Genomic DNA, 25,281 nt, shown 5'->3' on the forward strand with positions numbered 1-25,281 from the left:
GCTCTATGATCGGCACAATCGGCATACTTGCGGCACACTGACAAAAAAGATGACTCAAGATTGGTGTGCGAAGTGACCTACCCCTTGGGAGGACCACACAATGGTTGCTGCCGTGAAAACAGACGATCGCGTGGCACACATCGATAGTGACCTGCTTTTGTCGACAGCCGAGTGAACACTGATAATTGATGATGGTCGATGGTAAATTGTCAATTGTTGATTGTCGGTTATCGGTTGTCGATTATCGATTATTGGTTGTTGATTTTGATTTTAAGTTGTTCATTTTCAATTGTCGATTGTTGATTGCCAAATGTCGAATGTTGATTTCCGATTTTCAATTGTTCTCGATTGTCGATTGTTTATTTTGATTGTCGATTGTTGATTATTGGTTGTTGAATTCCAATTTTTGATTGCCGATTACCGATGATTATCAATTATGGATTGTTGATTACCAAATGTCGAGTATCAATTGTCAAATGTCAATTGTCAAATCCGGAGAACTTCGAGATTAGGGCGTTATTGCTTTTGTAAACAAACACTTCAATTGACGATTTCTCGTGAATTGAAGCTCAATCTAAAAAACTAACAACACAAACAGGTAGATGAATGGTTCCTCTATCATTTGGTATAGTTTGTTCACGAGATTTTTCTTTTATTCACGAGAAATCAGCGATTGACATGTTTGTTTACAAAAGCAATTACGCCCAAATCTCAAAGTTCTCCGGAAATTTCAATTGTCAAATGTCAAATGTCAATTTCAAATGTCAATTGTCAAATGTCAATTGTCAATTGTCAAATGTCAATTGTCAAATGTCAATTGTTTGTCAAATGTTAATTGTCGAATGTTAATTGTCAAATGTCAATTGTCAAATGTCAATTGTCAAATTGTCAAATGTCAATTGTCAAATGTGAATTGTCAAATTGTCAAATGTCAATTGTCAAATGTCAATTGAGAAGGTTAGAAGGAAAGGGGTGTGAGTGACTTTGATCGATTCTCTTCATCGACTTTCTCGTTTGATAGCCACAGCTTTATACACAGATTTTGCGCTATTTCTGCCACATAGTGTGATAATGGCACATGAATCAAGGAATGTGTTTGCAGCTGAATTATTATCGAAAGAGAAAATCGATAAAAGTCACTTACACCCCTTTCCTTGTAACCCGCTCAATTGACATTTGACAATTGAAATTTGACAATTGATATTTTTGAATTGACATTTGACAATTCAAGACCAACAATTGAAAATGCCTAAACTCCATTTTGTAAACAAACCTTGTAATGCCATTTTGCAGCGAACCGAAGTCGATCAACGCAAACCAACAAAATAAACAGGTAGGGGGAATTCTCCTCTACCTGATTGTGTTTTAGGTTTACGAATGTAGGTTTCGGTTCGCGAGAAAATGGCCTTACAAAGTTTGTTTACAAAAAAGAGTTGAGGCCTGATTAATTGATACTCGACATTTGGTAATCAACAATCGATAATTGATAATCATCGGCAATCGACTATCAAAAATTGAAATTCAATAACCAATATCAACAATCGACAATCAAAATAAACAATACTCAATAATCAACAATCGACAACAATTGAAACCAGAAAAATCAACAGTAATGGATCGACACTGAAAACTCATCAATCAACAATCAACAATCGACAATTAACAATCGACTAAAGACAATCTACAATTTTCAATTTACAATCTATCGATAATCAAAAATTGACCACGTTTATCAACAAGCAACGATCTACAATCGACAACCGACCGTCGACAGTTGCTAATTTAAAATTTAAAATTGATAATCGACAATCTGCAATCGATAACAATTGAAGATCGGAAATCAACATTCGACATTTGGCAATCAACAATCGACAATTGAAAATGGACAACTCAAAATCAACAATCAATAATCGATAATTGACAACCGATAACCTACAATCGATAATTGACAATCTACAATCGACCATCATCAATCATCAATCAACAATAGACAACCCACAATCAACAATGAACTATTAACAATAAATCGTCAATCGACAACCGAAAATTGGCAATCCACATACGATAATCTTCCAATGATAATCTACAATCGACAATCAAAACGATCAATTAATAATCAACATTCAAAAATTGACAATCGACAATTGATAATCGATAATCGGCAATCGATGAAAGGCAATCGATAATCGGCAATCGACAATACACAATTGACAATTAACAATGGACAATGAAAAATCGACAATCAACAACCAAAAAACAACAACCATCAAGAATCTACAATCGACAATTAACAATAAATGTACAATAAAAACCAAACCATTAATAATCTACAATAGTCAATCGACAATCAATCACGAACAGTCGACAAGAAAAATCAACCATCAATAATCAACAATCACCAATCGATAATCAACAATCAACCATCAACAATCGACAATAGACAACCGTTTGTAAATTACAATCGACAATCAATCAGCAACGAAAAATCAACAATCAATAATCGAAAATCGACAATTGGCAACCGGTCGGAAATCGTCAAAATCGAAAACCAATCATCAATCATCAATTAACAATCAGCAATCGACAACCGACAATCAACAACCACCAATGGACAATCAAAATCAACAATTCACAACTTATAATCTACAATCAACAATCGACCAGAAACATCAACAATCAACAGTCAACGATTGGAAATCAATCGATAATCAATATAAACAATCAATAATCGACAATCAATCGACAATAAAAAATCAACAATTATTAATCGATAATCGACAACCGACTATCGACCATTGATAATTTAAAATTTAAAATTGAAAATAAACAATCGGCAATTAAGAGTCAACAATCGACAATCAACAACAATCGAAAACCGACAATCGACAACCGATCATCGACAATCGCAAATCGATAGTTGATCATTTGAAATTTGAAATGTATAATCGACAATTGACAATCAAGAGTCAACAATCGATAATCAACACCCAACAATGGGCAATTAAAATCAACAATTAATAATCGACAATCGACAATCAACAATCATCAATTGACCAGAAAAATAAACAGTAATTGATCGACAATGAAAAATCATCAATCAACAATCAACAATCGACAAAAAACAATCTACAATCAATCGACAATCAAAAATCGACCACGTTAATCAACAATCAACGATCAACAACCGACAAGCGATCGTCGACAATTGATAATTAAAAATTAAAAATTGATAATTAACAATCGAAAATCAAGAGTCAACAATCGATAATCAAAAATCCACAATCAATAATCGACAGTCAACGATCGGAAATCAATCGATAATCAAAATCAACAATTGATAATCCACAATCGAAAATAAGTCGACAATGAAAAATTAACAATCAACAATTTATAATCGACAATCGACAACCGACTATCGACAATCCGAAATCGACAATTGATAATTTAAAATTTTAAATTGAAAATAAACAACCGACAATTAAGAGTTAACAATCGACAATCAACTACAATCGACAACCGACAATCAACAACTATCAATGGACAATCAAAATCAACAATGCACAACTAATAATCTACAATCGTCAATCGACAGTCAACAATTAACAATTGACTAGAAAAATCGGCAATCATTAATAAACAGTCAACGATCGACAATCAAAAATCAACAATCAATAATCGACATTCGACAACCGACCATCGACAATCGGAAATTCAAAATTTATAATCGATAATTGACAATTAAGAGTCAACAATCGACAACCGACCGTCGACAATTGATAATTTAGTATTTAAAATTGATAATCGACAATCGAAAATCAAGAGTCAACAATCGATAATCAAAAATCAACCATCAGTAATCGACAGTCAACGATCTGAAATCAATCGATAATCAAAATCAACAATAAATAATCGACAACCGACCATCGACAATCGGAAATCGACAATTCATAATTTAAAATTTCAAATGAAAATAAACTATCGGCAATTAAGAGTCAACAATCGACAATCAACAACTATCAATGGACAATCAAAATCAACAATGCACAACTGATAATCTACAATCGTCAATCGATAATCAACAATTATGAAATGACTAGAAACATCCACAATCATTAACAAATAGTCAAAGATCGACAAACAAAAATCATTAATCAACAATTGACAACCGACAATCAACAACCGAATATAGGCAATTTACAATTGACGATCGAAAATCAAAAATCAACAATCATCAATTAACAATCAACAATCAACAATCAGCAATGGGCAATTAAAATCAACAATTAATAATCTACAATCGCCGGTTGTCTGAAGTCTTAAAAAAGTATTCAGAAGACTTCATTGAGACCTTTAATATCCCGAAGGTCTGGAGAATAATATCTGAGCAAACTGGTATCATGCAAACAATATATGAGAGACGTGATATCAATTTTTGGACAGTTCAAGATCTTCATAATAATTCCTGGTAATCCTGAAGTCTTGAGAAAATATTCAGAGCACTTCTTCGAGATATTTGATATGCTGATTGCTTTGGAATGATTGCTGAGCAGCCTGGTATCATTAAAAAAATATCTGAGAGACGTGACTTGAATTGTTGGACAGTTCAAATTCTTCAGAATAACACCTGGTCATCCTGAAGTTTTTGGAAAGTATTCAGAAGACTTCTTTGATGTCCTGAAGTTCTGTAGACTAATTTCTTAGCAACCAGGTATCATGAAAAAAATATCTGAGCGATGTAACATGTTGGACAGTTCAAGATCTTTAGATTAATTTCTGGTGATCCTGAAGTCTTGACAGACTACTCAGAAGTCTTTATTGAGATATTTGATATTCTGAAGGTCTTAGGAATAGTGTCTAAGCTACCTGTTAACATGAAGAAAAAATATCTGCTAAAAGTAACTTGAAATGTTGCACAGTTCAAGACCTTCAGAATAATTGCTGGTCATCCTGAAGTCTTGAGTAAATATTCAGTATACTTCCTTGAGATATTTGATATCCTGAACTTCTATAGAATAATTTCTGAGCAGCCTAGTATCATGCAAGAATATCTGAGCAACGTTATTTGAATTGATGAATAGCATAAATCTTCAGAATAATACCTGTTTATTCTGTAGTCTTGAGAAAATATTCAGAGAACTTCCTCGAGATCTTTGAAGTTCTGTAGACTAATTTCTTAGCAACCAGGTATCATGAAAAAAATAACTGAGAGACGTGACTTCAATAGTTGGACAGTTCAAGATCTTCAGAATAACATCTTGTCATCCTGAAGTGTTTAGAAAGTATTCAGAAGACTTCCTTGAGATATTTGATATCGGTGCATGGTCGTTGCACTTCAGCGTCCGTCTATCACCCAATGCTCAATGTTGCGCTTCCATGTTTCCTTGTTCATGGCGAAGAAGCATGCTTTGGCCCATAGTGCTATCGTTCAAATCGTATCAACAAGGTCGGGGAGTGGTTGTGGGGGCGGTACTCTCTTCACAGGGGCTTGAGAATGCATTAGAAAAATTCCTTCGGGAAGATCAAGGGGATTGGAAACAGTTATACGGCCACCTCTTCGTGGGATGCCAAGTTCCTCCTGTTCGTTTTCCAGGAGCTGCAAACAAAACGGAATGCAAAGGGTTTGCCGTTGTACCTGAACTACTGGAATCTCCGTCGGGAATGTCTGGAGCATTCAAGGCAGTATCTAAACATTTAATCTCCATTCGTAACGTTTCAAATCCTGAGCAGTTCAAAGCCTCCCAATTAACATGACGATCGTAAAACAAACTTAAAAATCAGTGCCAACATTTCATAAGGGCGAAAGTGCTTTTGTAAACAATGAATCAAATTGCCGATTTCTCGCAAATCAAAACTCGCTCTTGCAAATTAGCTAGATTTTGTTTTGGCTGCGTACTTTTTGAAGCTCTCTGATGATATAGAGATCTCCAAGCGCAATCTCACGAACACTGAAATCCAACATCCATATATAAAAATGAAGAAGAAGAAGAACCAAAAAGGAATCACGATATCACAACTACTTAAAAAGGTAGCGCGCGGTCTCACGCACACTTTTGTGCATCTGGAGAACTCTATAGCAAATTCGTTTATTATTCAGTTCCAACCTAGATCGGGTATCAAGATTGGGTCTGCTTGTTTTTAAAACCGTTTGTTTTTAAAACCTAGCTCAGGTTGAGGTTCACACTAACAAAAAGTTCGGTTTCGCACACTTCGATAATAAACGAATTCGCTATTAGTTTAATACGCTGAATGATAATCCGAGATTAAAATTGAGGATAATAAGGCATGGTGCTTATCAAAATCGAGGATCATTCGGGATCAGCGTATTATTCTCAATAGCGCTTACCGTTATTAGGGTCTGCCGCAGTCCTTTAATGTCAGTATAATGAATATTTGGAGTATACAGATCTAATTACTGCAATTAATCAATATCAATCAATACCACCGATTTTACCGAAATGAAACAATCAATTCCAGATTTTTCAAGCATATTACAGATAAGACCCTATTTTCTCGAGGTTGTAGAAGAAAAAATATTAAAATATTGTTGCACGTTAAAGTTCGAGTGGTAGGAAACGTCATTTTAAACTGCTCGAATGATGTGATCTATTTCAGACAAATTTCTACACAAGACCGGTATTCAGCGTCAGTTTAAGCTGCTCGAATTAAAATGATCAATTAATCTTATCAATCGAGCAGTTCAAAATGACGTATCCTACGATTCTAACTTTATCACTGAGAAATATTATGAGAACATTTCTAGATGAACATTTCTAGATGAACATTTCAAAAGGTCCTATCTGCATTGATCGATTCCCTTAATCGACTTTCACTTTCGTTAATAACTCAGCTGCTAAACCTTTCCCGGATGTATTTGACGTTTTGGACGCTAGATATGAACCTCCTGTGCATAGCAGTGGTTATCAAAAGAAAAAGTCGATAAAGAAAATCGATCAAAGCAGATAGAACCTTTTGAAATGTCCATCGAGATTTTTTCTAGAACTACGAGAAAAGAGGGTTGAAATTTAGTGCCGCTTTTTCTTAAAATCTCCAGTATTTTCGATTTCCAAGAAAAAGTTTCTTAGAATCACTGATAGAAAACTGCCTTAAAACTGGCAGGCTCGACTTATGAACGTCACATATGAATTTTATAGGCGTGACTTATGAATGTTTATCATCAAACATGAGGTAGCTCTTATTTGCCTTTAACCATTTGATTTTTCCAAGCGTTGAAAGACGTGTATTTAACACACGGTCCCTTAATCTCAACATCCATGATTCGATTCCAGTCTGCTACGCTTAATTTATTTGTTTGTCAACATTATTTTTCATAAGGCATAGCAATGAAATTCATACTGATTTCTTGTGGCTAAAATTCATAAATGGGCGTCAGCGTCAGCGTCCAATTAGAATCTGATCAAAATTGACGGACTGACGCAGCGTCGATGTGAAGTCGCCAAGTAGAGCTGTTGATGGAAAACAGCGTTGCCGGTACCAACAGTTTAAAAAATCGATATTTATCGGTATTTACTATCTTAATAAAATTTATTTTCTTGCCGTTTTTGATGCCAACAGATCAAACTTTTGGACTTAGAACGGAAAATTTGCTTTCCAGGAGAAGCCGGAAGAAATTCCCGGGCAATGTTTGAACTAGCTTCTGAAGGAAGCCGATCAAATTTCCAGAGAAAGAATAAAGTAGCTCTACTGGAGGAAGTTTGAAGAAAGTTCTAAGAAAAATCAATAAACTTCCGGGAAACTTCCAAGACAACTATCGAGAAACTTCTGATGACAAGTTAAAGCAGCTTTTGGAAAAAAAAATCGGATGACACATCCAGAGGAAGACAGAAGAAGCTCAGAAAAACCTTCCAATTGAAGCCCAAAATGAAATCTACGGAGAATGACTTAAGAAGAAATTTCCAGAGGAAGACGAATGGGATTTCTGGGAGATATATTTGGTGGAAGTTTAATTAAACTTCCTGTAGAAGAAGGAATACACTTTATGGAGACGGAAGTAGATGGAATAAACTTCCTAAGGTAGAGTGGAAGAAACTTCTGGAGAAAGTCGGAAGTCAGAGGGCTTACGGATCAGTCGCAAGAAACTTCAAGGAGAAGTTGGGGAAAAATTCCGGAAGAAAGAGATTTCTTGGAGATTATAGCACAACATTACCTGGCGTTCCTTACATGCTCTAATGATCCTGAGTAATTTTCCTAATTTTTATAAAACATCCCTGAAGACCCAACAATGCCCCTAAAGTTTCCTGAAATGCACTTCGAAATATCACATAATTCCTCGGAGCTCCTTGAAAGTTCTTGAACTTTTCCTAAAGTTTATGGGACTGTTTTGAAGTTCTCTGATCATCCTCGAAGTACTGGGAACTTCCTTGATTATGAAACTACCAGAAAATCTCTTATCTTCTTTGAAGGTGTCCGAACTTTCATGAAGGTTTCAGAGCTTCTTAAGTGCTCTCACAATATTTGAAGCTCTCTGATCTTATCGATTTTTTTTTAATTTTTAAAAGTTCTCAAAACTTCTCTCTCACAATTTTATAATATTCATGTTACTTCTCTTAAGTTCCCAAAATTTCCATGAACCTCTCGGTACTTTGCTCAAGTTATCGGAAATTCCCCGAGTTTCTCGGAACTCTTTTAAAGTTTCAGCAATTTCATTTAAATTAATTGATTTTTTTCTGATGTTCTCAGAGCTTCCCTAAGTTCCCTGAATTGCCCCTGAAAATGGAATAGTCCTGAAAACCATTAGATTTCCTTGAAATGCTTTGCATTTGTGAAGTGTCCAAAATATTTTTGATGTTTCCTTAGATTTATTGGAGTTCTCTGGACTTTCCTGAAATTCCCGGGTTCTCTAATTTTAACAGAATTGAAAGAAACTTTATTTAATTCATCGGAACTTACCCTGACAGATCTTTAAACTTACCCAAAAGTTTGAACTATTCTCGAATATTCAGTCCTTCTTAAAAGTTCCTGCAGTTTTCCTGAAGCAAAAATGGAACCGCAATAAAACACTTTAAGCACAGACAAACAGACATAACACTCACAAGTTGTTCATCGAACAAGCATTTAACGGTCAATTTGAAAGTATCTCAGTTGGTAGCACCGCCACGTGTGGCGCGCATAGTCAATTCCCTTGCGTTTGACGTTTACACACTACCGCCATCTATTCAGCGTACTACCCACCACAGTGTACTCAACAGATGGCGGTAATGTTTTAACGACGATGTTTTACAATGAGAAATATTCAATGTGTTATGTCTGTTTGTCTGTGCTTTAAGCATCCCTGGTGTTCCGGGGAAGTTGAAAAAGCAAACTGGCGGGAGAAGACGGAAGCCAGAAGAAACATCCAAGAGAAGTCGAAATTACATTCCCATAGGAATCTATTTAATTAAATAACTAACGGGGTAAGGTGGAACAAAATTCCAAGGGAAGATTGAATAAACTTTAGGAAGTTAAAAATTCCTATTTATTCATTGAATAAAAGTATTTCCCAATTGGGTTGTTGAATTTTGAAAAACATGCCGGTTTTTATATATCATCTGAAAGAGCGTCGTTTTCTGAGCACTAATATATTTTTATCAATCCCGTAGACATTAATCTTGATTTGTAAACCAAGTTTTAAATTGTCAATAAATTGCATTCGATGGCATTAATATCCATTAATTGACAGTTCGCTCAATGGCGAGGGGCGCTAAGATGGTTATTTTTGCTAATGTAATCGTACTTATTTAAAATAGTTCCATTGTACCAAAATTGATGAAATTTTGGATTTCGGTTCCATTTTTAATACAGATATCGAATATGTATTTACCTCAATTCAACAACCCAATTTCCTGGAATCACCGGGATGATTCATCAGTTGTTTCTCAATTCCTGGGTAGCCAAAATCGGCGAGGAAATGGAAAAATTAATCGAAACAGTATCAAGCATAAGACGGAACTAAAAATAAGAGATATTCAAAAAATAAAAGTCTCTCACAATGGCTTCCTCCAACAGTTTAGCGTGAACAGGCAATCATTTTGATTATTATAAAAAATCGGTATAAAATCTAAAAAATCGGTATTCTGATAAGCCACAGCTGTGCATCGGTATTAATACCGATGAATCGGTATATCTGGCAACGCTGGTGGAAAAGCAGCTTAACATGCGTTACACCTGTCATTTGACGGACGAACCCCTTCTTCAACGCTGACGGTGACGCCAGAGGTGTATAAACCAGTTTTGTAAGGAGATTTTCGAAAAATCGATGATTTATCTTCAAACCTTGCTTCTAGCGCTGAGAAAACATTTGCTACATTTGATTCTTTTTAGTCATAATATATCGGACAAAATGCACCATTATTGATATTTTTTTAATTAAAAGTGGATTTCGCCATACATTCTCGAAGTCGATTTTCCACCGGAGCCGATACGATTGAGGCTGCTCGCCCTCTGGCGGTGAGTGCTGTCAGAAGCAGCATGAAACACCTAATTACGTCATATCAAATGCCATGCTTTAGTCCATTAATTACCACCATTTCAATAGTAGCTAAGCTCCCCTTCCCCAGTGGGCTTTAAATTGAGCTTTATATAATTTCCGCCCCCTAGGCAATGATGCCGCACTGTTTGAGTTCGAGCAAACTTCCGTCTCCAGAGCCAATGTTGAACGTTTCAATTTCCTTCCACGATGCTCTTGCTCTCCTGTTGGGAACTGCCACTGCACTTCGGTATTTCCCTTTCTTATTTCCTTTTTCCCACTTCGCATTCCAGTAGTAGGTGGGTAGTTTACGCGGGAGTAAAATGTATCAGCACGTGCTTTTACGGGACTTTGATTGAGTTAAATGGTGAAAATCTCCCTGGATTCGAAGAGAGAAAAAATTCGAAAACCCAGACGAACTGAAATCAATTTATCTTTTTCAAAGCTTGCTTTATTGAAAAAGTTTTCGCTGAGTGCTGCAATTTTTCTCCGCCTCAGTTGACCATGAAGCGTTGGAATTGGAAAACCGCAGAACGTGACCCGGCTACCAACGGCCTGCTGTGATTTTTCTATTTGTTTGCAATGAGTGTAATAATTTCTTGTGATTTGTTTTTTCTCTTTTCCTTAACCGCCAGGTGGCTAAGTTACTGCAGAAGGGCGTCACGCCGGACGCGACCAACATGGACGGTCTGACGGCGCTGCACCAATGCTGTATCGACGACAATGCGGAGATGTTGAACCTGCTGCTCGACTACGGGGCGAACGTGAATGCCCAGGACAGCGAGCGATGGACCCCGCTGCATGCGGCCGCCACCTGTGGCCATCTGAATCTGGTCAAGATTCTGATCGGGCGCGGTGCGAACCTGCTCTCGGTGAATGCCGACGGGAACATGCCGTACGACATCTGCGACGACGAGGAAGCGCTGGACTACATCGAGGCGGAAATGTCCAAGCGGGGCGTGACGCAGGAGCTGATCGACGAGACGCGAGCGGCGACCGAGACGCAGATGCTCAAGGATCTGCAGGACATTGCCGTCCAGGGAGGGGATCTGGAAGTACCTGACAGCCAAGGGGCGACGCCGGTAAAGTTACAAAACTACCTTGAAATTGAGCTCAATTTTTACTAATTGATTCACATACTTTCAGCTTCACATAGCGTCCGCCAATGGCTACACGAGAGTGGTTGAGTTCCTATTAGAGCAGCATGTATCGACAGACGCCGTAGACCACGATCTATGGACACCGGTACATGCTGCCGCCTGTTGGGGTCACGTAAGCTCTAAACCTAACCTCAAACGATTTCGCAATTCAAACTAATCCTGTTTTTAGCTCGAAGTCCTGGAGATGCTAGCGCAAAGTGGCGCCGATTTGAATGCCAAAAACAAAAACGACGAAACACCTTCCGGTAATTGCCATCTGTCAAGATTGACCTACCCCGCCCTCTTAACGCCCTTTTCCCCCATCCCCAGACATTTGCGAAGATCCGGAAATTCGCGAACGGATAGAACAGCTCAAATCGGAACAGGAGAGCAAACGACTGGCCGAAGCCCAGCGGAAGCGGGTGCGGCGATCCCAAAGCAATAACACCAGGTACAAACGTCCGAAGACGGAAAATACATAACCTCTCTTATTCAACATTTGTTTTCCCGCGAATCCAGGGCCCAATCGGTGCGGCGAACCTCGCTGCGAGACAAAGGTCTCACCACCAAGAAGGACGCCGTCGAGGAAGCCCGGTTCCGATTGCAAGCGCAAGAGGTAAGTGTCTCCCATTTCCAGTGAAATTAAATTTTCATATGCCATGCCCGTGGTGGGAGTTGCGGCGCGGCGTAGAGCTTGTTCTCAATTGCTATCAGCAGCATTCCCGGGCAAGGATTACCCTCTTGAATTATTTAAACGTAGGTATATAATGGGCGAAAGTTTATCGTCTCCGCCCGCTCCGAATGAACCCGGGCTCAGGACGAGAAAGTTTTGACTAGGCGGCAATGATGATAAGCTTGTCTGTTCCGTGAAATGGCTGCGACGATGGAGCTGGGTTTTTCCAATAATACTTACAATTGGAGGAAAAGTTTAGGTACGGGTGAACTAGCTGGTGTTGATTCGAGGGGTTGGTTAGTTAATTGAGTTCAGTGTCGCTGTTGAAGGCGCACAAGTTGACTCGTGAATGATAACGTGGGATGATTTCTGGTATTGACACGGGATGCAAAAGTTACCCGAGGTGATGATACGAGTATCGTTTCAATTACACCTCGTTGGGAAAGGACGGGGAGCTTCTGAGCGTGAGAAAATGCTTCACTGTTGACTTCCGTTGTGTGAGTGTGCAACTTATTACTGTGGATCAGCATTCCATCCGGGCGGGGCCTCTACAACTGACACAAGAAGCAGTTTTGAGGCCCTCCTAAAGTCATCTACCATGTTAAAACCCAATCGATAAAATAAGAAACTTCGATATTATCTAAGTTTGTAATCTGACTGTCATTAGTACACCGGCAGTGTTGGCAGGAAAAGTGATTTTTGACATTTAATTCGAAACATCGATCTTTGAACAGCTATAACTTTGTTTAGAGACATTCCAACACTGTACATCCTTCGGCAAAGTTGTTGGACTATACTTTAACATGATTACTTGCATGGTTTAAGGAAAATTCAAAAATCAAAAAAGTAGGGTTTTCCATACAAATCCCTGCTGATTTTTTATTCATCAGCTGGTAATAGACTCTGAGTGGTCACTGGATGGTCCTCTGAAAAATCCGTAAATTTAAGCACTTGATTGCCTTGATTTGTCTCTATAACTAAAAGGTAGACAAATTCTGTACATTTTATGTTATATCAGCTGAACATATACACTGAGTGGTCATCGGATGGTCCTCTGGAAGATCCGGAGTATGCGTAAAATTAAATAGTTTTTATTTATAGGTAAATTTGATTTGGTTTGATAGGTAAAAATGCTGATTTTTGAACTGGTTATGGAGTGGGCACGGGATGGTTTCCTGAAAGATCCGGAACATCCGTAGAATTAAATACTTGATGCATTTAAAACAGCAAAATAGCAAAAAAATCTTCCATTTAATTCCACCTAATTATATTGGTATCCATGACAGATACGTATTTCGACTACAATGTGCAGTCTTCATCAATGTCATTCCCACTAAAGAACTTATCAAAATTTAACCCCCTTAAGTACTCATCCCCTAGGTAAAAAAGTCAAGATCATAGGTATAAAAATGAAACTACAATGTGTTGAATCGGAACCTACCTAACTAATAAAAACCAAAGATTTAAGTAAGCTAAAGGAGAAAAATCTATAATAAGGAAAATCCCCAAAGGCTTGGTAGCCATCATAATGAAGTAATTAAATTGGGTTGTTAGCGGAATGCTAAATAAAACAGCAAAAAAGGTTATCTTCCATTTAATTCCTCTTAATTAATTTTGGTATCCATGACAGATACGTATTTCGACTACAATGTGCAGTCTTCGTCAGTGTCATTCCCACTAAAGAACGTATCAAAATGTAGTTTCATTTTTATACCTATGATTTTGACTTTTTTACCTAGGGGATGAGTACTTAAGGGGGTTAGATTTTTAATAAAGATAAATTCCAAAAATATTCAGAGAACATTATGCTGATCTTCTGAGTGTCTTTGGAATAATTTGTGATCAACCAACACTTGAGAGAATTTCTAAGAGTCATGATTTGTATAATCAAATAATTAGAGATCTTCAAAATAATTATCTATCAATCAACCAGAAGAATTTCTAAAATATCAAAAGACCATAGTGCAAGTATATGATCTTCGGAAGATTTTTGTAAAAATTCCTGACCAACCTACACTTGCGAGAATTTCTAAGAGACATGATTTTATTTATTGAACTATTAAATAGAGGTCTTAAGAATTTACGGTTTAGTGACTTTGTCTTAAGAATAATAATCAACTAACGAGAAATATTCAGATACCATAGTGCAGATCTATGATCTTCTGAAGTTTTTAGAAAATTTTTGATCAAACCTCTTTCTTGCGCGAATATTTAAGAGTTATGATTTTATTTACTGAGCAATAAGAGATCTTTGGAATATTAACCAATCAATCAGAAGAATTGCCAAAATATTCAGAGACCATAGTGCTGGTCTATGATCTTCTGAAGGTCTTTGGATCAATTTATGATCAACTTCTCTAGGGGATAATTTCTAAGAGACATGATTTGGTTTATTAAAGTATTAGAGGTCTTCAGCTTGAGCTTGAGCTTGATTGACCGCCCACGGTTGCTACTCTGTTACTGCCAGATCAGCTGTAATTACACAGAGAACCAATAGACGATGCTTGGGACTAGCAATCATCCTCAAAGTGTAAAAACTGGTGATCTTAAGTTAGGCAATACCAGCGCCGGCCGCGCCCGAACACAGGTCAAGAAAGAAATGGGAAGGATTGTGTTGACATGACACTCGCTTTGATGGAAGCCAAGAACACCTCTGCACTTCCACGAGGAATCACTGGGATGTTGGATAAGAGGGTTGGGTTTGCAGCAGGGTTCGTTTTGGTAAACGATAAGCTGAATTGATGTCCTAACGATCATATAACGCGAAGGAGCTTGGGACTAAACCCACGGTCTTCTGCTCAGTAAGCAAAAACGTTTGCCACTAGGCAGACGAGCACCTTTTTAATCACCGAGTTGCTGTTATTACCATGACAAATAAAACGATGGACGAATCTTGAATGTGGATGGGCCTGAGATTAGACTCATGATGTTCTGCTCAGTAAGCAAAAACGGTTGCTCTAAGGCCACCGAGCCCCTCATATCACATAATACCGTTGCTCAAATTTTTGTATCTATTCAAACCCGGAACCAACGACAACAACGAGTTTCGCAAAATACACGATAAACAAGCGATTTTATCATAAATCTCTTTGATATGTAAGGACCTGGGACCGCGTTTTTCTGCTCAGTAAGCAGGCCACTGTAACCGACGATCTTTCAAATCCGAAAACTAAAAACTACGGAAAAGTACTTAGGCCTTCATTAAGTTCCACTTTCACGCGACGTTCAATGACAGGGTCCTATCCAGGATTACATCACAAATCCAAATCTGGCCAACTCCCACCTAAACCTGTTCTAATCCACCTGAAATGACTAACGAATGGAAGACTTTGACTACCCAGCCATGCAATAGTCTCATTGCGTGCCTTATGGCAACTTGATGATTCTATTGCGCTCATCTTCTGGCACCACCCAGGGGAGACTTGGTCCTGTACCCAATGCTTAACTTATCTCCATTCCACTCAGCTACTCGCAATTTCTTGTGATATAGTGGGTGGAATATTATTATATGAGACAAGTCAATGCAGACGTCTTTCCAAATTTGGCAGATCGACAGGTAATCGGTGAGTTACCACGATAGTTGCTATTCCACAACTCGACAACGTCCCATCGTCAACGCCTGCTATGAGAATTTCCCATTGCAGACGCCAACGAAATGACGTCATCGAGCTATCGGTCAACTACCCTGGTTATCGCCTGGTACCTTATAGCACGATGCTAGGAGGCGAACCGGAAGAATCGATGAGCTACCCCTCCCCCTATTAAAGTATTAGAGGTCTTCAGAATAATAAGTAACTAACCAGAGACCGTAGTGTAGGTCTATGATCTTCTGAAGTTCTTTATAAAATTGTCGATCAACCTCTTGCGAGAATATCTAGAAGTCATTATTTCATTTGGGCTTGCAGCCATTCGTTTGCTATAAAAAAACTACAAGGGACAGCCCTATGGGGTTGTACGGAATGGTGACGTAGGACTACGTGGTCGTAATATATAATTAATCTTATTTGTTTTAAAATAGCAAAAAAAGGGTTATCTTGCATTTAATTCCACTTAATTAATTTTGGTATCCATGACAGATACGTATTTAGACTACAATATGCAGTCAGTGTCATTCCCACTAAAGACTTATCAAAAAACCTAACCCCCTTAAGTACTCATCCTCTAGGTAGAAATGTCAATATAACAGGTTTAAAAATGAAACTACAACGTGTAGAATCGGAACCTACCTAACTAATAAAAACCCAAGATTTAAGTAAAGAAGAAAAATCTATTCAAATCTCTAATAAGGAATGTTAACTGCAGCAGGAGCTTGTGTTTTGTGTAGGAATAGGAATTTGAGCGGGGTTCTCTCACCGACAAACGGACATGAATGATCTTACAAATTACCATCACATTTCTGATCAAAGCACAAAACTGACATCTGCCGCCGTGGTCGCGAAAAATGTGTATCCTAGCCACGAGCACGCGTAAAAATGTATAACTCATCGTGATTCGTGTCTAATCTATTTTTCGGATTTATGAAGCTATGAAATATTTTAATCATATTCTTATTTACAAGATGCCAGAAGAGAAGGTAAAGTGTTTGTATGATACATAAAACCTGTCAATTTAGCTTTCAGAGGGTCACAATAGCGTTTAGCTGTAACGATGAGCAACGCGATGAGCGAGCAATCAGCGATCGTAAAATCGATAGTTGTGACCTTCTGAAAGCAAAATTGACAAATTGTCTATGCCATACACAAACTTTACCACCCATTCTTGCTTCTTACAAATAAAAATTATCATAATAGTATCTCATAGTTTTGTAATTCCGAAAAATAGCATTTTAGCTGTAATGAGCAATTGCAAGCCTGGTTTTGACAGATGGGATCGCTGCATATTTGAATCGGCCGTTACGGATTCTCAATCAAGAATTAAGTTTATGTTTCATGACGGTGGTTCTCTCTGTTTATACTTTATAGTATGACATAGAAGGCCCACAGCGACTCACGAAGAGCTACTGATTCCGATCAACAGCGGTGCGGCTTCTTCCTCCTTGTATGGATGCTCATTAGACTGATGCAAAATTTGACTTTTTCGCTCCACAGTGCTTAAATGGTTTCAAATTGGGTCCTGATTAGCCTCCCAAAGTTACAACTCATTTGGTTAGAAACAGACTTCGCACAAACCATTTAAAGTTTGCATGTAAATTACTATGGGAAATCTCAACTTTTTGTTCAGTGCCTTCTAGTCTTTTTCCATATTGAGCTGCGAAACAGTTCGATAGCCATTCTTATAGAAAATTGTCTCAGCTACAACTTTGCTGAAGATTGTTTCTATGTAAAACAAGACAGGAAAAAGTTATTAATTATTTAAGGGATTGGTAAACTTATGACATGATCAAGCAGCTGCTCTGTAGGCAACACTGTATTTTGCAGTGTGACATAGTAGCCATGATTTTTGTGTCCTATTCAACGCCCCAGAAACACCAATGTTGCCTGCTGAGCAGTTGATTGAGCATGATCATAAGACATCAGCGCATTGAACCATTGATTACTTTCGATCCTTGCATTTTATCAAAAAGTGATCTTGAGCAAACTTGTAGCTGGGAAAATTTCCTACAAGAATATATGAAAGCTTTTGAAGCAGACCAATATGGTGAATTATTAGATAGACATGAACAAAAATCTTGGTTTAACCATAGTAATTCCCATACAAACTTCAAATGGTTTGTGCGATCTCAGTTTCTCACCAAATGGGTTCAAATTTTGAGAGGTTAGTCAGGATCCGATTTGGAATCGTTTAAGTATTGTGGAGCGAAAATTTCAAAATTTGCATCACTCTAATGCTCATGTGCCTGCTTGCAGGCAGCCTTTCGCTGTGCACTGGAGAACACCACCACCCACCGCGCGGTGATTGAATAAACACCGTTTGGTGAGACCGGATGGAATTCAACTTTGAAATCTGTGTTAGGGAAATCGCTTTTCGCAAGCAATCGGTCATAGTTTTAATTATCATAGCAACAGTTACACATTCGTGCAATTTTCAGTAGTGACATTTTGAAAAATTATAAAGTCCTAAAATTAACAGATGCGTAGAAATATTTCTGATCGGTTGGTGATAAAATTATTGATATTGGTTCAGGGGCAGCAGAGTTATTAACGTGCAAAATCTTTCGTAATGTTGTTACATGTTCCATTTTCGGCTTTCACAAAGTGTATCCCCATATAGAAATCACAGACATGTTTTTGTTATTTATGAAATCATAGGATGATATTTTGCACATGCAAGATACAGAAAGCGTTAGTAAAGTAAGTGTTTTGGCCTTGAAACCTGTCAATTTTGATTTTAGAGAGTCGTAATTTGATGATCAATTAATATTATTTCTTCATGAAGAGTGATTATTCACCTATTATAAAATGGCTGATTGTGACTCTCTAAATGCAAAATTTACTTATGTTCCAAAGACATAAAATACAACCTCTTCCTTATTACAAGCCCAAAACATCATCATAACATCAATTGATTTCATAATTCTTAAAAACAAGTATTTATAGAAAATTAATAGCCGCAACACTGATGTTTCCCTCTTCATGAAGAATGAATGTTCATCGATCATAAAATTGTGACTCTTCGAAAGCAAAATAGACAGGTTTCATGTGTCAACCACATACTTTTCAATCTCTTCTTTTAACTTACAAGCGCAAAACATCTTCTGAACATTTAATGATTTCATAAATCCGATTTTTTTTTATTGAAAATCAATGGCAACAACCTTGGCCAATATGGCACTGTACAGTTGCCTAGTTATTGTTTACATAGTTTTTTTTTTTAAATATGCAGATCGCTCACTTCCTCCATGTGGTTTACCACCCATCTTCAATTTATCATGCCTTTCGCGTCGGTAACAGGAAATGTGATATTAATCAATATGATGTTATAACATCCAGTTTCGTTTAAAAAAGATAGTTCATAAGAATAAGCGCAGAACGCTGATTCACTACGTTCCGGTAGACATGAATAATGAAATGAACACATTTTTATGAACGTAATTTTGATTTGGAACGAAAAATCTGCTTTTAAATTTTTGAAAATTAACGACGTGCCCTTTCACCTTAAACATGTAAAAATTACCCTAAAAACGTTATAAAAAACCCCCAACCTTTTCTTGATGTTTTATTCATTAACGAGTGAACCTTATCAGTCTGTATCATTGATATCCCATTGAATTGTTGGAATTACACAAAAAGCCTTTGTTCTTGAGGACATCATATAAAAAAAAAACTTTATTTTTTTCTCGTTGAAGAATATGGAGCAGCGGTTCTGCAATATACTTGAGTGCCCCACTCTCTGAGTTAGTCTCGTTGTCCGTGTACACGTAAATACAGGGTTTTTTTTTTGTTCTAGACCCCATCGATAAGACATTTTGAAATTAGCCTAAAATCGAAGACAACAAATCAAGAAGACTGACAACTCTTCCATTTTCTCATACGAACGCTATGAGACAGGTACAATCGCGTCATCTGCTGCTCAAAGGTAAATGCTTCGAACGAATTTGATAGCAAAGATTACATCCTTAGAAGAAAGGTTTGTGTATTTGCTCATTTTTCTATGCGTTGCTTCCACCTTCACTCAAGCGCAGCGCTACTGTATCTGTCGCTTGGATTCTGGCAAAGTTGCCAGTCTTCTTGATTTGATGTCTTCGCTTAAGGGGAAGGGGACGTCATTAATTTTAGGAAATTCAGAAGCAGCTTTTTCGTTTAAAACCGAAATTCTGTCAATTAAAATGTGTTCACTGTGTTCCGGTAGGCAAGTAGAACGGAACACAGTTCCATGAAAAATTTTGAATCGACCTTTTCCGATTTGTATGAATCTTCGCGTAATTGTTTATTATGGGCAATGATTTACATTAATTTCTTCGAAGACTATCATCTTCAAAAAAAGAAGTACGATCTGAGGCTAATCTACGGAAGTGATCAATTTCTGCTGTATTTGCTTTTATATATTTAGATGCAAAACCCGCCACACCCCTAGTAGTGGCGCTACCATCACTCAAGGGTTTCAAAACTCGAAACAACGTGAAGCAACAGTGTGAACTGATGAGTAAATTCGGAGCTAAACTGTTTACTATAGAATAGGTCTACACACTACGAAAATTCATGTGAATTTTGGTGCCCAGAGACCGCGACATTCAAGCGACACTTTTGACATAACAATTACTTGAAAGAAACGAGAATTTCAATTCTATCAACTTTTCGTTGATTTGTTGACGTTAAGGTTTCGGATCACTTAAGTTTACATGATCTGTGTACATTGTTTACGTTCCATGATGTACGTCAAAGATGTGTAGTCTGGGTGATGCGAAGACGGACCCCAAAATCGAACCAATCTCGAGCTGTCAAATCGATCCAATTTTTCAGTGCGACGATGCAAATATAAGTATTGCAGTACATCAATATTAAAAATGTTCAAGCTTCTCTTATGGATCTAAGATAGGGCCCATCGCTAAATATCTATTTATCAATCTAGATGAACGCGTCATTGGGACGGTACTAATGGATATTTTTGGTAATATTTTTTTTTTAATTTAGTCGATTGCTGAATTTATGTATGGGTCCAAATTAGGGGCATTTAGGCCGACATTATATCCATTTCCTCTATAACTTTTAAACTTTGTTTTGTCAAAAACTTGTTCATTTTACTTGTCTCTTGTTTGCGAATTTACGAACGTAAACAAACAAGCGAAGAGTTACGATTGAACTTAACAAACTTATGACTGTTTGGCCGCACTTGCTGCCAGCTGATGCCGAAGAATAACACTGCCAACATTGAAAAGAAGCCACACCGCATCACCCAGGGTCTAGTTTATCTGAACAACTTTACCCAAGACTGGAACCACAGAACAGAAGGGGAAGTGCAAACAAATCGGTGAATCAAAAAGTGTTTCGTTTTTCTGCTCAACAACCGATGTGTTGTGGTAGCGTTCCACACGGGCTTTCTATGTGCACTCACACTATCATAGCATGCTGCCTATCTTAACTGCAGGCAGAAGATGCCTTCTACCGCTAGGTGCGCTAGTGTTCGCAAATGGCAAGTGGAGCCACTTTCTGATCCGAAGTTCCACTCCTGTGCTGGAACCTTCTATCTAGTCAAGATGTCGAGTTAGGGCAAACACACAAAATAGGTCTTGTCCATCTGAACAACTGATGATGATAGATGATAGTGGTTTACCACCCATTGTAGCACGGAAACTAAGTCCAACAGCAGTGGGCTCTCTTCTCTGTTTGTCTTGATCAAGCTTAATAACCACTGATTGTCCTCAACATGTCGCTGTATGAAGGGCCAAAAACGGTTTGGGTAGATCGATAGCAAAGATATCTAATTAACAAGGTGTCAGCATGACAGATGTCAACGCGGACGTTGATGATCAGTCGAGGGAAGAGGACGATATCATCCTCGAAGGCATCATTATTATATTGCGATAGCAAGATTCTTACTTGTTTGTGATTGCTACGATGTTCAATAATTACCACTTTATACGCAACAGAAACACTAGAGAAGACAATCACACATCCAAACGCGCATCATGATGTGCTTGTAATATGTTTTGCTTTCGAGCGAAAGAGTTTCCAATAGACCACCGGTATCAGTAAAGGGTGATACGGTCAAAATTTGGTCAAGGGAAAACGCGTGTAAATCGGTGAAATCGTTTATTTAAAAAATCAAATTAAAGTTCAATTAGTATAAAATTCAGGAAAAATATTCAGTTAGGCTTCCGCTTTTCCAAATCCGAATTGCCGGGCCTTACGCTTGACCCCTGCCATCAGATTTTTTACAGCCACCTTGTCCACCTTCTTCGCCACAGAAAGCCAGTTTGCCTTGAACTGCTGCTCGCCCTTAGCAGTTTTTTTGGTCTTCTTTAGGTTCCGCTTGACAATAGCCCAGTGTTTCTCAATTGGACGGAGCTCTGGCGTGTTGGGAGGGTTCTTGTCCTTGGGAACCACCTGCACGTTGGTGGCGGCGTACCACTCCATGGCCTTTTTACCGTAATGGCAAGATGCCAAATCCGGCCAAAACAGTACGGAACAACCGTGTTTCTTCAGGAAAGGCAGCAGACGTTTATTCAAACACTCTTTCACGTAAATTTCTTGGTTGACAGTCCCGGAAGCTATGAAAATGCTGCTTTTCAAGCCACAGGTACAGATGGCTTGCCAAACCAGATATTTCTTTGCGAACTTTGACAGTTTCATGTGCTTGAAAACATCTGCTACCTTTCCCCTTCCTTTTGTTGTATAAAACTCCTGTCCCGGAAGCTGCTTGTAGTCGGCTTTGACGTAGGTTTCGTCGTCCATTACCACGCAGTCAAACTTCGTCAGCATCGTCGTGTACAGCCTCCGGGATCGCGCTTTGGCCGTCGTATTTTGTTTATCATCGCGATTTGGAGTCACTACCTTCTTGTAAGTCGATAGTCCGGCTCGTTTTTTGGCTCGATGCACGGTTGTAGACGATACACCCAGCTTATTTGCGGCATCTCGGAGAGAGAGGTTAGGGTTTCGCTTGAAACTACCGGCAACTCTCTTTCTCGTCTCAGCGGCTTCCGTTTTTCGATTTCCCCCCGATCCAGACTTCCTGGCTGTCGACAAACGTTCCCCAAACACTTTAATTACATTTGTAACGGTTGATTTGGCAACTTTTAGCGATTTTGCCAACTTTGCGTGCGAGTAGCTCGGATTTTCGCGATGCGCGAGCAAAATTTTGATACGCTGCTCTTCTTGCTTGGACGGCATTTTCACAACTGAAGAGTGAATTCCAAAATCAAAATAGGAGCAACATTCTACACACACACACCTTCAAAATGAGAGGTGTTCAGGTTTTTTAAATGCAAAATTGAAAGAAATACGTCAAGTTGATATTGACCAAATTTTGACCGTATCACCCTTTACGTCCAGATTACAATTGCCGCCACTTCCAGGATTCCTGGCGATCAACAGATGCTCCCCGAACACTTTTAAAACGTTTGTCACGGTCGATTTGGTCACATCCAGCAATTTTGCCAACTTGGCGTGTGAGAACGTTGGATTCTCTGGAGTTTTGACACGTTGCACCTCTTGCTTGGACGTCATTTTGAAAACTGGAGAGCAAACGGTGAAAGCGTTGAGAGCCTCCAACAAATTGCTGTTCAAGTCAATTTACAACATCAATCGATCTTCCTGTGCGGCATCTATATTCGACCAAACAGTCAGCCCGACATTTACACCAAACACGCTGATTCCGTACAACAGCTCCTTGGTGTGGCGAACCCTCACGATACAACCATAGTTGTGGGCGATTACAATCTGCCAAATCTAGCTTGGGACTTCGATGTCCTCAGAGGATTTCTGCCTCTCAATGCTTCATCAGAACAGGAACTCGCTGTAGTGGAGTCCATACTGTCTGCTGGATTGAAGCAAATCAAGTCAAGTCAGTGACTCCGATTGCATCGAGCTGTTTGAACCACCCTCTGCAATTATGAAAGTTGATTGTCACCCCAAGCCGTTGGTTCTAAAAGTTGACTCCCGTTCGAGAGATCATCCGCTCCCGTACCCAGCAGCCCGCAGTGAGTATAATTTTGCACAATGTGATTTCGATGTTGTTAACACGAGGATTGCCGCCTTGGATTGGGTACAAATACTTGACCAACCCACCATTGATGCCGCCGTCTCCGTATTCTACGACAACATCTATAAAGTAATCCAAGATACTGTTCCGGTGAAGACACGAAAATCTTGTTTGCAATTCCGCAATTGCGTAATCTGCGTAACCGTCTGTGTAAAGCTCGAAAACGTTACTTTCGTTCCCGGACCGCAGCAAACAAGTATACGCACCGTGCTAGTAGAAGCAGAGTATAATAGTTTGCAGGAAGCTCGCTTTCGTGAGAACGTCGACAACCTCCAGAGGGGTTTCAAGGAAAATCCATCGTCGTTCTGGTCCTTTATCAACTCTCGGAAAAGATCAGCTGGTATTCCCGTGGACGTCACCTACGGTAGTAGAAGCTCCACCACCGACACCGCTTCTGCTGACCTTTTCGCTGACTTTTTCCGAAGTGTTTTTGAACCCGATCAAACTCCTCCACCGCAGCAATACATTGATCAGCTACCAAGATACGACATTCGCCTGCAGCAGCTCATTTTCAGTCAAGACGCTATTCTCAAAGCCCTTTGCTCAGTCGATCCATCGAAAGGTCCAGGCCCGGACCGTATTCCACCGTCTTTCGTCAAGAACTGTGCAGCATCGTTAGCCACTCCCGTTATGTCTATTTTCAATCGATCGCGTGTGGTTGGCGTTTTTTCGGATGCCTGGAAGCTCGCCTCAATTACACACGAAAATTACCAACCTATCTCGATCCTGGACTGCTTGGCCAAAGTTATCGAAAGTCTTCTGCATGAGAAGTTGTATCCAGCTGTTCAACCCATAATCTCAGAGTTTCAGCATGGATTCATGAAAAAGCGCTCGACAGTCTCTAACTTGATGACTTACACGAACACTCTTATAGGTAGCATCGAGAAGCGTCAGCAAGTAGACTCCGTTTACATCGACTTCTCTAAGGCTTTTGACAAAGTCCCTCACGACCTAGCCATTATGAAGCTAAACCGCCTTGGTCTTCCACCGTGGATCGTTTGTTGGTTGAAATCATACTTATCATCCAGGAAGGCTTTCGTAAAGGTACGTGATTCCAGATCCGAGGTATTCCATATACCATCGGGGGCTCTACAAGGGAGTCACCTCTCATTTTCGTTTTGTTTATTAACGACGTGTGTGATATGCTAAGTTCCTTTAAGTTGCTATATGCGGATGATCTTAAGCTGTACCGTGTGATCAAATCGATCGTGGATTGTTGCGCACTACAAGCGATTGTCATCCTGGTGTCAGATGAATGGAATGCAAGCCAATGCTACCAAAAGCAAAGTGATTACCCTTACCCGCTCTCACTCTCCGATCATTTTTGATTACTCTATGAATCAACCGCCGCTGGAAAGGGTTAATGCCAT

General features: G+C 38.8%; 1 protein-coding gene across 1 annotated transcript in view; it reads left to right on the plus strand.

The window, feature by feature from the left end:
• Positions 1-25,281, plus strand: part of LOC135707571 (protein phosphatase 1 regulatory subunit 16A-like) — a 354,713-nt gene that overhangs the window by 242,776 nt on the left and 86,656 nt on the right. The window contains exons 6-10 of the mRNA XM_065229442.1: positions 11,098-11,544; positions 11,609-11,734; positions 11,792-11,867; positions 11,932-12,052; positions 12,121-12,217. Of these exons, the coding sequence (XP_065085514.1) occupies positions 11,098-11,544; positions 11,609-11,734; positions 11,792-11,867; positions 11,932-12,052; positions 12,121-12,217 (867 nt within the window). The remainder of the gene's footprint in view (positions 1-11,097; positions 11,545-11,608; positions 11,735-11,791; positions 11,868-11,931; positions 12,053-12,120; positions 12,218-25,281) is intronic.

The sequence above is a fragment of the Ochlerotatus camptorhynchus genome, unplaced genomic scaffold (genome assembly GCF_037179485.1).
Source record: "Ochlerotatus camptorhynchus isolate MF236.1 unplaced genomic scaffold, CSIRO-AGI_Acam_v1.1 ptg000314l, whole genome shotgun sequence".
Taxonomy (NCBI): domain Eukaryota; kingdom Metazoa; phylum Arthropoda; class Insecta; order Diptera; family Culicidae; genus Ochlerotatus; species Ochlerotatus camptorhynchus.